We start from the raw sequence: 15,405 nt of genomic DNA on the forward strand, positions 1-15,405 counted from the left end.
TTACTTAATAAATAAGTAACTCATTTTCGTAAACAAAACAAGACACGTGTGAACATCTGAACATTTGTTGCAGCTCTAATATAATGTAATGTTGTAATACAGCTTCAGGGGGTTACTTTTACACCAAACTTTACCTAAAGCTGTGTTATAAGTGCCAGGAGGATTCTTTCCTCTCTGGCAGCTCAGATGGGTAAAATTATTGCAAGTAACTGATGGAGTTTCCCGTTTACTCAAATTGCTCTCACTTCACTTTCGTGTCTGCATCGCTCCGTGCAGCAGCTCCGTGTGTAAAGCCACACCAACATGAGAGAGCCAAATAAGGAAGGGATGGGGAATGACACTGGGCGTGGTTATAATTTAGTTGGAGTAAATGTGACTGGTTGCATTGCATCCCTTCAATCCTTTTGTATAAGACATCTTCACATTGTGATGTGGCTCCTGTGATGTCTTTTCCTGGTTTTAAAGGCTGTTGCAGTGCTGGTATTGACACATTAGTCTATTATAATATTTATCATATCCTTATATCCTTCTTCAAGTCCAGTTATTTGTTTAACAGCAGAATTTGACCATATTTACGAGCAAATGTATTGTTTCTTCTTCCATGTAGATATCCTCCATTAAACATAACATTTAAGATATCATTTAAAAGCAAGTTTGTAATCAAGATTACAGAAATAACTGTATGTTTTGAGGGAAATTTCCTTAAAAATATTTAGATATTATTTACAGTATAAGCCATATTGTCACATACCTTACTCTCCCACACTGTGTTTTTCTAACAGCATGGCAATCTTTCAACCATGACCCAAGTATTTGTGTTTAAATCCTAAACATGATTGCATCTTTAAAATACAGTGAAACAGCTCTAAATAAATGTATAGGATTCAACCGGACAGTATGTACAGTACATTGCTTTTCATTTACTTTCTGCTTGCACTGGAAAATCTCATTATCTGTCCGTATCTGAATCTTATTATCATACATGTGTCAACAGTACACTATACCTGCACACATTTGTGTAAGCCGTTGATAATAAAAATCTATGTTTCTGTCTTCATCAGCCAAAAAACAAGAGGAGGATCCAGAGGATAAGAAATCCATAAAGAAGAGAATTAAAGAGCTCAAAGTGCTTGATCCCAAGATTGCACAGAATTTGTGTAAGTATTTTTTTTTTCCTCACTCCGTTCCTCTTCTCGAGCACTAGAGAGAGAAAGAGAGAAGACAGTGTTGGACCTGCTACTTCTACCCATAATTTTGCCCTTTATCTCACTTAAGTCACCTCAAATCTCCCTTATTATTTGCTTTTTGCATGTTATTAAGTGGCCTAAAAGAGGTTAGCATGCATGGAGTTACACCTCTCCTTGTTGCCATAGCAATTTAAGCAATACAACGGTTACTGTGAACTTGGCGACAGCTACCTGTGACTCATGTCCACACACACACACACACACACACACGCTGAACTAATTTACAACTTTAGGCATCCAATAAGGAAGAAATAGAAGGGGAAAGGCTTCTAAGTATGATCACATAAAGCTGTCTGTCTTTTCTCCCCTTTTTTTTAAACACACAAACGCTTGTTTGACACATGGTCATTCGTTAAATGACCGTTTTAATGAGCAACCAGCTGATCGCTTAAAAGAAATACAAAAAACCTCCCAGATCTTAGTACCTCATTGGCTTATATTACAAAGAGCGGTGACCTTTGTTTCATGTATTAAAAGCAAATGAGACTAATCAGCCCAGTAACAGTGATAAATCACGCAGCGGAAATTATAGTGCAGGCAAAATAGAGAGTTGGCAGTTTGTATTCCACCATAAGAGGTAAAGAGCCTCAGCTTTGATTGAGAATGAATGTGCAGCTTTTTACTTTTGTTGCTTAATCGAGGCTGATTCAGGGCAAAGTTATTCAATATAATGAGTTGTGTTGAGTTAAAATCTACTCACAGCAGCGCAGGTACAAAGCAAATCATACCACAGAGCTGATTAGTTTTGGAGACACTCAGGAGCAACGACCTTAAATGACTCTTAAACCGCTGTAGTTTTTACCTTAAATCTCAACTCTTACCAACAATTTCTGCAACAACAAACTCTGCACCAACTGGCTCCTAGCTTACTCACACATCCTTTAAATGTCAGGTTTTTTCCCGATCGATCCACTTTAATCTAATAGACCCAACAAGGCATTTGCCTTTCAGTCCCTGGTGGTATTACGTGCTTGAAGATTTCATGCGTTCACAACTAGTGGAATATTTCAAATGTAATATGCGATTATCATTATTATTATTATTGTTATTATTGTTATTATTATTATTAGTATTAATGATAATAATAATAATAATAATAATAACAACAATAACAATAATAATAAACCAGTTGTCCTAAATGTGTATATATTTTCAATTTATATATTAATACATATGATTATTTACACAAGGCTCCCACTTTGTAAACAGTATTTAATGCATAATTTGTTGTGTTTTCTTTCTGTTTGTGCAGCTATCTTCCTGGGTTCCTTTCGTATGCCCTATCAGGAAATCCGTCGCATGGTTTTGGAGATGGATGAGGAGCAGCTCACTGAATCTATGATCCAGGTATGTGAACATGTTTTCAGCTCCAGTAACCGATCAAGGAGGGGTAGGGGGACATAGATCACCACGCCTATCATTAATAGTGTCTGTATAGAGAATAGATTTATTGTCATTGTACTGGTACAACGGAAGTAAGGGGGGCTCCCACAGAGCCCCCATGCACAACAAAAAGACAAACAATGACAAACAAGGCAATCGGAGATGGCAGACTTCACCCCCTTCATGCAACAAGCCTCTGTCGGCCTCTGTTGGTTATATTGGCAAGTGCGGAACACAGAGCCACAAAAAACAATACTTCACTCCCACTCAGTGGGGTGAAGTAACAACACAAGGGACATCATTATTTACTGACTTTATCAGGAACTTTGATGACGATTGAGGATTAAGTTGCCATTTTTGTCGACACTCAGATGAAAACTTCAGTGGAGACACTTCAAGAAACTTTTTTTTTTTTATTTAATAAAAAGTCAAAACTTGTGAAGTCTTATTTACAAAAGGATACACACCCTTAATGTAGAATCCCCATTGGGAGCAATTATAGCTTTGAATCTTCACATTTACTTCTGCAAGCATTGTAGACCTGGATGTGGACAGTTTTATAGCATTATTCCTGACAGTTCCTCTCTAGCTCTGTCAGACTGGATGGTAAGTGTCTGTGAACTGCCATCTCCAGGTCTCTCAAAAGATTTTGAATGGGGTTTAAGTCTGCTCTTTTGTTGGATCGCCAGAAATTTGTCCCACAGTCACTCCAGCATTACGTCTCCCTGTCTCTGCTGCTCCTCACAGCTTAATGCTGTCACGATAATTTGTCATTGTATTATCCATGTTATGAACAGCATCTGGTTGTTTCTTGAACAAAACATTTTTTGGACTTCTACTTCTTCCAAAACTAGAGAATCTCAAATGTGTCATCACAATCTTTTCAATTTGGTATGGCTAAGTGGGCTTTCATTTGCCTTTCACTCAGAGTGTGACTTCTGTTGAGGAGTTGAAGGAGTCCAGCAGTGATGTTTTGAAGCTGTCTTTAGGGGGGTTTCCATCAGCTTATTTTTATGGACATTTTTCATTTGCACATCAAAAAATCCTGGATGGAAACACAAACGACTAGAAAAAGTCTTATGCATAAATTGTCTTGCTATCGATTAAAGGCAAACGGCAAACAGCAAATGCAACGGAAATAGATTCAGTGATTAAAGGATGACATTTAGAAATCTTGTGACTGAAACATCCCACTGGTTGAAAAATCTGCAGAAATGATGGGTTAGAGGAATGGGATTGTGTGCACTCATAAGGAAAGCACAACATTTCTCAATTTAGAGAAAGGAAGCTGTATTACTACAATAATACATGGAGGCAGCAACATACACCACCTTGTATTATAGGTATGTGCATAATCATTAGCTTGATTTCAAAAAGTCAATCAGTTACTTTGACAGTTTGTAATATATTAAAATGATAAAAACTTATTTTGTGGTGCAACTTTTACCAGAAGGTGGCGGCAGCAGCAGCAATCATTGCGTTAGCAGGCTTCATGTGTGTTTGCAGATGTGATGAAATTTAAGAGATTTCTTGAATGCATCTTGAAGGTGCTCCTCTCAGCTCAACGCACTCTTGATGCAACAGAAGTGAGGAGATTGACCATGGTAGAATTTCCCATCCCTAGTATTAACAGCCACAAACACTATTTATTTATTTTAATGTTCTTATCTGTCAGTGGTGACCTCCACTTGCTGCTTATCTTGGTGAACAAACCAATATTTGCTCAAGAGAAGCAGATGAATACACATAAATGCACATTTTCTTTAACCAAGTACTTCTGTATTTCTGTTCATATTTGCATTTACATTTTAATAGAAACTTAACTTCTGACTCTTGGGCTTGTGGTCACCTTCCTGACTAAGGCTCTTCTTACCCAGATGCTTTGAACCACAGCAAATGTCCTAATATACCCTCTGTGTCCATCTTGGCCCAGGGACCACTAAATGGTCAGTAAACCTTTAGTAACCAGCAAGACGATAAGGACAGAGAAGTCGACAGTGTCAATGGGGCAAACAAGCAAGCGAACTTTAAATCAATTATGAATGACTGGGAGCTGTTTTACATTTATTTTTTTATTAAGCAAGAGGCTATTAAATTAGAGTTTCAATTTTAAATGGCTATAATCAGAGGCATGAATACATATACTGTTGTCGGACTTCATACACAGACATCCCCAAAAAAATGTAAATAATATGTACATATACCAAACAATTTTGTGCATCAGACATTGAGGATGTGCATTTAAGGGCTTTAGATTGATGACCTGTGTGGTTGTTAGCAAGCTGAAGTGAAACATGAGCTACGGATGCACGTTTTAAAGAATTCATTTGATCAATAATTGTTAATTACTTGACGCAAACATAGTCATCAAGGCAAATTCCATTAAAGTGCATCAATAAAAACTCAGGTAATGGAAGTGGCAATATGTGTCCTGACTCCAGGCATCAAAAACAGATTTTCAACCCAATTTTAAAGCGTTAGATTAATTTATTTGTTAAAATAGCTGTTACATTCAAATAAGAATGTAATCACTCTGGCTTAAATAATTTAACATTTATTCCTTTTGGCTGTCTTTAAAGAAAACAATCAGAATTTAACTTTAAATTGTCTATATGCAGACATATGCATAGCCTTGAGGATATAGTCCTGTGTTTGTTATTACATTTCATTGCAGTTACAGATCTTTACCAGGACACAGACAGAACAGCAGTTGTTTAGATTTCTTTACAAGCACAGACCAAAGAAAAGTAAGTCCAAGGGCTAATTCTCCATCCATTTCCCCTCAGAAAAGGACTGGTTAAGTTCAGTGCTGCTCAAACCCACACATAGAATTTTGCATTCCTTAAATTTTACAAGGTAAAGAAACTCTAAGTTGCTTTGCATCTGCATAACGACTAAATGTAAATGAGAAAGATAAAATATATTACCAAGTGCAAATAAGCATCACAACATAATCACTGTAAGGGTATTTTTTTGAATAAGTGCACACTGGTTCTTATTCGACTCTCTGCTTTCGTTCATGCTACTTCTCACTCTCTCCATCTTCCTCTCTCTCTCTCTCTCTTCTGTGTAGAACCTTGTAAAGCATCTGCCTGAGCAGGAGCAGCTGAATGCCTTGGCCAAGTATAAAAACGAGTATGCAAATCTGTCAGAGCCTGAGCAGTTTGGGATTGTGGTGAGTATATAAACCCACACACACAAAACACAAATTCTTTATGCTGTGGTATTTATGTTGGATGTTATTTTTATGCAACAGTCAGCCTCACAAGATGTCAGGAAACAAATGTTTCCTATGCAAATACTTTAGTAGGGCACTGATGTGATGTCGCTCTTCTTCTCTGTGTGTGGTTATCAAGCCTCTGTTTTGGTAGCTGGTCTTACTGTTGTGTTTGAGGACCTGTCAGAGCCACTTGACCCTGTATACAAGGGTGGGGCTTATGCATTAAATTCAACCTTTCATGATACTAACTCTATTGTTTCCTTCCAGATAAATCACATTTGATAGCTAATTAATTAACTAAAGACCTAGACCTAACTAGACCTAACCAATGATGCCAACTCTTCAGTAAGGAAAGTAGCTATTGGCTGTCCTAAAATGTGCTAGATGTTGCTAAATGATGTTGGCACCTAATTTGCATAATTGGATGCTGTAAGAGAGGGGAATAGACAAAAAGTGATAATAACTATATTTAGAACTACAAAGGAGCTTTCTTCTGTCGATTTTTTTTTAATGTCACATTTCCAAACCTTCTCCGTTATTCTGGTGTGGGGCCAGCAAACGTGACCCAAAGGAGACACTCTGGAGGAGTTAATTTTACAATTATTTTCATTTATTTACTTTTTTTAGTGCATTTATTTTGATTTTACGGATCAGTCAGTGGACGCTTTGTGCATGCCCGATTCATATGCAGTCTGGATGTGCTGCTCTGACTACTTTGAAATGGGGGAGGAGCCCACAACAGCACCCACTGTTTTTTGAGAAGTAAAACGATACATGCTTTAGAGTCTCCAGAAGTCTCCAATAAAACCAGTATTTTTATCAGTAATTTTTTCAAAAGGAGTCGCTAGAGGGCTCTGAATTCTCACTAAATAGCAGCTTAGCGACAAAATTGCTAAGTCGGCAACACTGCTAGAGGCTACAGAGACTAGTAGAAATGAAAGGCTTCAGTTGTGTGATTACAGTTGTGCCACAAAATGTGTCACAGTGGCTTTACCAAACATCTGCATAAAAGGGGGTTTGCCCCCAAGGACATTCATTCATGGTTGCTACATTAAGGGGTGACGTTCCAGCTTTTTTAACTGTGCAATAGTGGGCAGGTGAACTCACGAGGGTTAGTCTTGAAGATGACCCAAGGTCCAGATGTCCTGCCACAGCCACCACCCAAGAAAACATTCATCATGTTCACTACTTTGTGATGGATGTAAGCCATTTGACTGTTAGTCAGATAGCCAATGCTGTAAACATCTCCTGTGAAGGAGGAGAGAACATTCTACACAACAGACTTGACATGTTTATGGTTTCTGCTTTGTGGGTGCCACATCAGGCTGGTGATGTTGCAGGAGAACTTTATAATAATAATACTTTTTATTTGTCGGTGCCTTTCTGACACCTTACATACAAATGCAGACATAAAAATACAATAAAATACAATGAAATATAATAACCAAAAAAAAAAAAAACGACAATAAAATTGAATAGAGAATGCTATTCTAAACAGGTGAGTTTTTCATTTGGATTTGAAGTGGGGGAGGGAGTCATTGTGAGTCAGGAGGGAGGGAATTTCAGAGCTTGGTAACAAGACGGGCAGGAGGGACAGTGAGGAGGATGGACGAGAAGGAGCTGAGGGTGCGGACAGGAGTGGAAATGTGGAGGAGATCTGAAATTTATGGAGGTGCAAGGTTTTGGATGGATTCGAAAGTGAGGAGCAGTATTTTGTTACTGATGCGTTGTGTGATGGGGAGCCAAGTAGAGCTGCTGTAGTACGGGTGTGATGTGATGGATGGTAGGGGGTTTGTGAGATGAACTTGGCACATTTTGAAGCGGATCCAGCTGGTTTTCTTGAATGTTTCCAAGCCCAGAAGTGTTGGGTTCACCACTTGATGTGAGATATTCTATACCAAGGGCATCCATGTGCTGCAATTCCAATGGAAGACGTATGTAGACAGCAGGGGGAAACTGTTGAAAAATAAAGCAAAATTTGGTCAAATTTAACCATTGCATCATGGTCAGCCTATGAACTTTTCAGCCCACCCTTGTACACATAATGCTGCAATCAAATGGGGTTGTAATGATCACATGGTTTAATTTAAATGTGCACTTTGATATTCACGACATGTTAACTCTAAGGCAGTGGTCACACCACATGCGTGTGCTGTATTAGGGAAAATAAAGATTCCCCTTTTGCATCATACTTTTTTTAAATGACTCTCTTTTTGACACTTATCGTAATCTTGCCTAAGCCGTAAGAGGAAAGACTGGGCACCTATGAACTAATGTGTTCATGTACGCATATTATAGAGCAGCACTACTGTCTAATTACGTCCACATCTTTCTCTCAAAGCCTTTTAAAGGATGTTTTTTCAGAATTATGCATAAAAGGTATAGCACTGCAGGTGTATGTTGTATATCTGCCCAGCAACCTGGTTACTGACAAACACGATATTACTATTTGTAATCACCCACAGAAGAGAGTCTTATAACTGAATGAAAATGAAGTGACTGAGTGGATGAATCGGGGGATACAGCGTGCTCAGCTGTTGTCTATAGCTCATCAGGGAGAGATAGAACAAAGAAGAGCGTACTTACAGTCTATAATATTGCCTCCCTCGCTGCTTTGACTGTGTGAGCCTGAACAGATCCCTTCACCTATCGGAAAAGCACAGGTTCAAAGGGAATTCTTAATGTGCCATTGTTCAAACACATGCATTTTATCTTTTTTCAATATTTACTGCACTCACACAGGAGTTAAATTGTGCCTTGTGTGTAGCTGTCACATCCTTTTTCTAGCGGTCAACAAACATGTTAAAATATGTCTTATGCATGTGATGTAAATGGACACTCCAGCATAGACTGACTGAAATATATGTTTCTTTTTGTTGTGTTCCTTTTTTCTCTCTTATCAGCAGTTGCAACATGAATACTCGTGCGTTTTCATGTGTGCCTTTACTTCCCTCAAATATGCTCAGTTCTATCTCTTTCCTGTCCATCCTGGTTACTTTCAACAAAAATATCAGTGTCTTTAGCTCTGCCACCTCCAGGAGAGCTGAAGATACTCTGCAAATGTACATGTCAATTAAGACCCTAAGCTGATCGATGACCCACACGTTTAGCAATCCTTTATTTATCTTATTATAGAACTACCATTATCAGGAAGCCTTACTCTGAGTGCTGTTCTGGCCGCTGATATTGCTGTTTTCACACACTGGTTGTTGGAAGACACAACACCACTCTGGTCACCATGGGGATGAGGGAGTATATGGACCAGTGGTGTATCTAAACAAAAGCTGTAAATGCCCCTTTAGGAATAGTGTGTGAGTGGGAAAAGAGGAACGGCGGGAGATAAAGGCGGTGGAAACTACAGACAATGGACGAGTCATCATTTATTTTCAATGTGGCCGTCTTTTGATCAACCCACCAAAACCCGCTCCTATTTTCTTTTAAGTACTATAATGTGTTATGCTGAGCAAGAAGGACTTGTGGGCAGTCTCCTTTAGTGGCATTTGAAATGAAATCAGATGCTTTTTTTGCAGGTTCATTCATGTAAAAAAAAAAAAAAAATAGTGAGCACCTGTTAGTTTTGGAATGAAAAGCATAAACCTAGTTGCATAGACCATGCAGAGCTTTAGACCCAATGATTATGCAGCTCCAACTGCAACTAAAAAGGCAAAAATACAAATATCAGCAAAAAAAAATTTTTTTACAACCTAATATAAGAATAAAGCATATTCTAGTTTTAAAAACTACTCAATGTAATACCATACAGTTGTTTTTATTGCTACACATCAGTTGATTGATTGTTTACCAGTGTGTGGATCCTCTGGGCTCAGATGTGTTCAGCATCTCTATGACTGGCATTTCTTTGAATTTAAGTATTTCATCTGGGTTTTAAATGGTTGTTGACACTCCATGGAGACATTTACTATGAGAGGGCAAAACATATTTACTCTCATTAAGTTGTTTTAGTCTGTGTGGTGCTTAAACCCCGAGTTGACTGTTCACACTCTCTGTAAAAAGAGGATATATCTACAGGCCAAAGGTACATTAACCCTTCTGTTACAATCGGTGACAGGATTCGGCATGCATACTTTTTATTACTTTTTATTAATTTCCATATCTAGAAAATTCAAAAACTGTAGTTTGAAGTAACTAAGAGTGTGCTGTCAGGGCAGTTTGGCCTGCATCCGCACCAGTTTACAAACAAAATAAACAGTCGCCCTGAGAAGACAGTCACGACAAGGAGGCATCTGAAACACGGTGTGCGGGCGTATCATACACAAACATCGGTTGTCATGTTTGTCAGCCTCAGCAGGGATGGGTAAAAAGTGAGATGACTCACTCCGTCAAAAAATAATGTACAGACGTTCCATACCACAGTGTGAAAAAGATGTGCAATGACATAACCGACAATTGCTGGCTAATTGTTGCATCCCTAATGTGGGCAAAGGCATTCTTCTGTCCATTGTAAGCTAGTTTGTCCTTTTGAGTTTCTGTAGAAACATGGCAGCACAAGAGGGCAAACTTTGCCTCAAGTTCAGATCAAACGCTTATTCTAAGGCTACAAAAACCAAGACATTTTTTTATGTTTAAGCAATTATACACAACTACAAACATAATTATGGGTTGTATATTAAGTTTCTGCCAATAAACTGTCCTAATGTTACACACTGGACCTTGAAACTGCAATTTGCATAGCTTGTTCTTTATAGTGTATTTTTGTAATCAACAGATGCAAAAATTGACTGTTGGCACCCCTGATACATTTGGGGGACACATCTCTCCCCATGGTTCTTTTACTTTACTCTATTTTTTCTGTTATTTATCATTCATATCCTCATATTCCTCTCTCCCCCTGTTTCCTCTCTGCTTTTACTCTCATACAAACACACTCACTCACTCACTGAAATAGTCATTTGATAACATTACAGTAGCTATAATTAAACCCTTGATGGAGTACATCAAAGCGCACAGCCAGCTGTTGTGTGAAACAGACTATTCGAACCCACACCCTCCCCCTAACTCCACCCCACACACACACGTACACATTCAATGTTGTGGCCAGGCCCTGGGCCCAATGCAATATTTTCCAATTTTCTCTAATTGTGTGAGAGTGGTAATCCAAGGCAGCCTATTGTATATTCCATTCCACCCCCACTGCTGTCTGCCCTATATGGACGCGAACTCCACAATTAACTTAACAGACCTGGGTCCCAAATCAAATCACTGCCAGCATCTATTACTACTGCCTAGCAACACTTTCCAGCAAGTTGGTTGCATAAATACCCTTTCAAATTAGATTGGCTTAATCTGAGTTTGTGAAAAGTGTGATTGCGTTCACTTTAAGTTTGACAATGTTGCTTGACTTGTTTCCCACTGTTAGGTCATACTTCTTTTTCCTTGTCTCCTGTCCTATTTTGTCTTTTCTAGCTTTCCTTTTCCTTTTCATATGATCCCGGCACCTTCTTCATGTTTCCGTGTTTCTGCCGTCCTATTGCAGATGAGCAGTGTGAAGCGGCCGCATCCACGCCTGAGCCACATCCTGTTCCGACTGCAGTTTGAGGAGCAGGTGAACAACATGCGTCCAGATATCTTGGCTGTAAACGCTGCCTGTGATGAGGTCAAGAATAGCCGCTCCTTTGGCCGCTTGCTGGAGCTGGTGCTGCTGCTGGGGAATTACATGAATGCAGGCTCTCGAAATGCCCAGTCTTTTGGGTTTGACCTCAGCTCCCTTTGCAAGGTGAGGGTTAAAATGCAGACTGTCATCAACTGCACATATTCAGTATGTAGACCTCTATAATCCACAATCAGAGTGAATGATATGTGGAAACTGATGTTTTTAACCTGCTAACTTTCCCACACAAAGTCCATACAGAAAATCAGGGATTTTACATCACAAAATACAGGAGTTAATCCACTGCTGCTTCCATCAGTGAATCTAAATATGCTATCTTGTGACTTCAGTGATTGAGATTCTTTTTTTGGATTTACCTAAGGTGCACAAAGTAACCAAATGAAGCAGCAGACTAGCAGGTCCAGTATTCCCAAAAGCAAAAATCTGAGGTTTTCTTTATGGACATTGGTACAGGAGAGTGAGGGGTTTTACAAACGTACATTTCCTGTTGGGAAAGACTGCGTGAGCAAGTATATTCTTAAGATCTCATTTTAAGAGGACACATATTTTATTTAACAATTATTTTAATTTTAGGTGGCGTTAATACTTCACACCTGAACTAGCCCTTCAATTCAAATCTTTTATTATACTAAAATTCAGATTACCTTTTAATTTCTAACTTACTTTCTTACTACCATATTCTTTTGAATTTGCAGATTATATGTTCTAAAACCTCACATATGTAATAATTTAATAAAAATATTTTAAAAAAATTACTTTCATAATCAATTAATAAAACATGCCTCGACATTACAATGTTCTCAAATGTCTTGTTTTGTCCTTAAACCAAAATTATTCAGTTTTAATGATTTCTTTGATATATGGAGCAAAGAAACCAGGAAATATTCACATTTAAGAAACTCAGGAAGCTTTATAAATTATAAATATATATATACTGTATATGTGTATAAAAAGACTAATCAATGATCAAAATAGTTGACAATTAATATAGTATTCGATTATTAATGAATTAATCATTGCTGTCTTATAGTAAGTATAGTAATATTATATTCTCTTGTACTAACTAACACTATGTAGAAAGGACAGATTGAGTTTCCAGATTAATATCTACATCTTTGTGGCTGCATTTCTTAGTAGTAGCAGCCTCTCTTGAGTGAGTGTGTCTTTGAGGTGTCTGTGTTGGGGCCTATCAGTGAACTCATCTGAAGTGGCTGCTCTGATGAGACTGTGTTGAGTCCCCCCCCCCCCTTCTATCTGCTCGCATCTATCAACACAGCCAAACTCAAGGAATACTTTATTCCCATTCTCCTGCTCAGAAAAGATAACTGAGGCTGTGGCCACAACATCCCTTTGAAAGTTCACTCACTCTGCAGGACTTACCAAGCTTTGCTGGGCACAGACATAGCGAATGCTTATACCTGTGGATTTTATATGGCATTTTGACAGAACATTATTTTTTTTCCCCCCGTATGATATAGTGGTGGTGACAGAGAGCAGAGTGTGTGCAGGAGACTCCTCCAGTGGTTACCTTACAGCTGGTGGCACACTCATTGCAGTTTCCACAGTAACGACAGCAGCAGCCATTCATCACTGCCAACCCTCTGCCCTGTTAGACTTGGGTGCTTATGTTCATATGATCACCGGTGTACGTGCGAACGCAAACACTGGCCTCATACATACATATATGATGGATTAGCTGCATTAACATTGCAATAATATAATCGTTAGTAAAAGTCCACGAAGGAATAACTTTTCTTTTCAGCACATTTGTACTATTGCTGTACAGATGTATCGTTTTTTATTTTTTTCCTACTTGTATATTACAAGACCAAAGTGTGACTTGACGTCAAAGGCAGGATATATAGAGGAAGACATCAGCCATCATGTCTTCACCAGATTTTGACAGCTTAATTCCATGGCACACTCCACAGCACAAGAAAATTGCAGCCAGCCCAATTGGAAACGGCAAAATGTTTACATTGTCAACTATGATTACTATCCATCTAAATTCAATGAGAGGAACCTTTTGTGAGGCAGCGCTTTAAGCTTTTGAAAAAATAAAAAAGAAAGAAAATATGAGGAAACAGAATTGAAATAAGAGATGAGAATGTTTGATTAGAGGAGATAATACAAACATGATTAGACCCAGCGGGGCTGAGTACACTGCTGTCTACCAATAGATCACCTAGAGCGATAAACAGCTATGCTCTCCACAGGAGGGATGTTTGGCGGGAATGCTGGAATTAGACTGTAAAAGAGCGATGATGGAAATTCATCAGAGAAAGTGAAGAAAAAAACAAAAAAAAAAACATGTGTTACTCTTGTCGGGAGAAGAAGTGCACAAAAGGTTGTCACATTGTGAATGTGCTTCTGCTGCAATACATGAAATCCTTCAGCAACTGGGTTTACAGGAGTGACGGCTGTCAATTCTTTTGCTTCAGTATTGATTGGCACAGCCTGTTTATTTTCCAAAGACCTGCGGCCTTACAGCGTAATGGAAAATGAAGGCTTTATTTTTTACAATTGAGCCAAGGTATCTCATACACTCGCATAACTTTTTTCAGGTTATACCCATGTTACAAGTTCAGCTTAAATAAATGTAAAACATTTGCTCTTGTTTACCTTTTTCCAAATATAAAAGCTACCTACTCTTGGAACGGAATTTTATTAGTATATACAATGCTCAGTAGAGTAGGATCGAATAAACACTCACTGACAACAGGAGGAGGCTCCAACAGATTTTTACCAGAATGTTATAATGTTACAATGGTAAAGACAATCGACTCAACATAATTTCTGATATTATTTGCCGGAAACACAAGTCTGTTAACTTGCTTGGGATCAATCTTATCATCTTGTTGTATTTGTGTTTTCCCACAGCTAAAGGACACAAAGTCAGCAGACCAAAAGACCACATTGCTTCACTTCCTGGCACAAGTGTGTGAGGTGGAGTTTCCAGATGTGATCAAGTTTATTGACGACCTTGAACATGTGGACCGAGCCAGCAGAGGTAACTACATTATCATACTTGAAACCGTTTCACTGTTTTCATTAGACCCCAATGGTAAATAGCAGTTCATAGATAACAATTAAACACACACTACAATATGAAGAGGAGAAAGAAAAATTAAAAAAGAATAAAGCTATTAGATTCTGACATATAGTAGATATTTAAAGGTTGTTAGAATAACAATAGTTTGAAGCATGAAAAAGCCAATAGCCAATCAATCAGATCCCAAAATAAATCCCCTTATTCTTGGTGTTGTGAAGAAACTAACGAAACTATCCCTGATGTAGAAACACAATTCAGAGTTTGTTACTTGATGTCATGTCTGTGGAGCTTCATCTCGGGCTGTGATCTGCCTCTCTCCGTAACAGACAGAGGCAGCACAACCACTGGGCACCATCAGAGTCAGTGTCTGCCGATAGGTTGTAAAATGTCCCTTTGAAGCCAATAAAAAGGCTAAAACAATTAGGGCTGCAACTAAAAATTAATTTACATAAAATGTCTTGTTGATAAAACTGTTGATCTGTTTCCCAGACCTCAAAATGATCATGTTCTCAATCATGTCTTGTTTTGTCTACAAACCAAAATTATTCTGTTTTGGTGATTTCTTTATTTTATGGAACAAAGAAAACAGAAAATATTCACATTTAAGAAGCTTAAGTAAATCATGGGCCTTGTTTTAACTATCAAAACCAAAACTGATGAATCTATTATTTTCAAAATAGTTGAAGATTGATTTAGCAATTGATTACATTAATCAATTAATCGTTGCGGTCTTAAAAACAATTGATTGGTTGGCCTAAAAGAGGTAATTCAATCAATAAATAAAAGCAGTACCACCCGTTAAAAGTAATAAAACAGGCTATTAAGCCCCATTTCCAGGTCGCCTCAGCATGGCACGGTGTCACTGCCGTGACTT

General features: G+C 38.3%; 1 protein-coding gene across 3 annotated transcripts in view; it reads left to right on the forward strand.

Annotated features, from left to right (window-relative positions):
- The window catches only part of LOC131459966 (protein diaphanous homolog 3-like), a 231,728-nt gene that overhangs the window by 88,811 nt on the left and 127,512 nt on the right, over positions 1-15,405 (forward strand). For all 3 annotated transcript variants that reach the window (XM_058630164.1, XM_058630166.1, XM_058630165.1), the window contains 5 exons: positions 1,062-1,157; positions 2,500-2,594; positions 5,704-5,805; positions 11,345-11,584; positions 14,360-14,489. In XM_058630164.1, coding sequence (XP_058486147.1) covers positions 1,062-1,157; positions 2,500-2,594; positions 5,704-5,805; positions 11,345-11,584; positions 14,360-14,489 — 663 coding nt within the window. The remainder of the gene's footprint in view (positions 1-1,061; positions 1,158-2,499; positions 2,595-5,703; positions 5,806-11,344; positions 11,585-14,359; positions 14,490-15,405) is intronic.

This window comes from Solea solea, chromosome 5 (genome assembly GCF_958295425.1).
Source record: "Solea solea chromosome 5, fSolSol10.1, whole genome shotgun sequence".
Taxonomy (NCBI): domain Eukaryota; kingdom Metazoa; phylum Chordata; class Actinopteri; order Pleuronectiformes; family Soleidae; genus Solea; species Solea solea.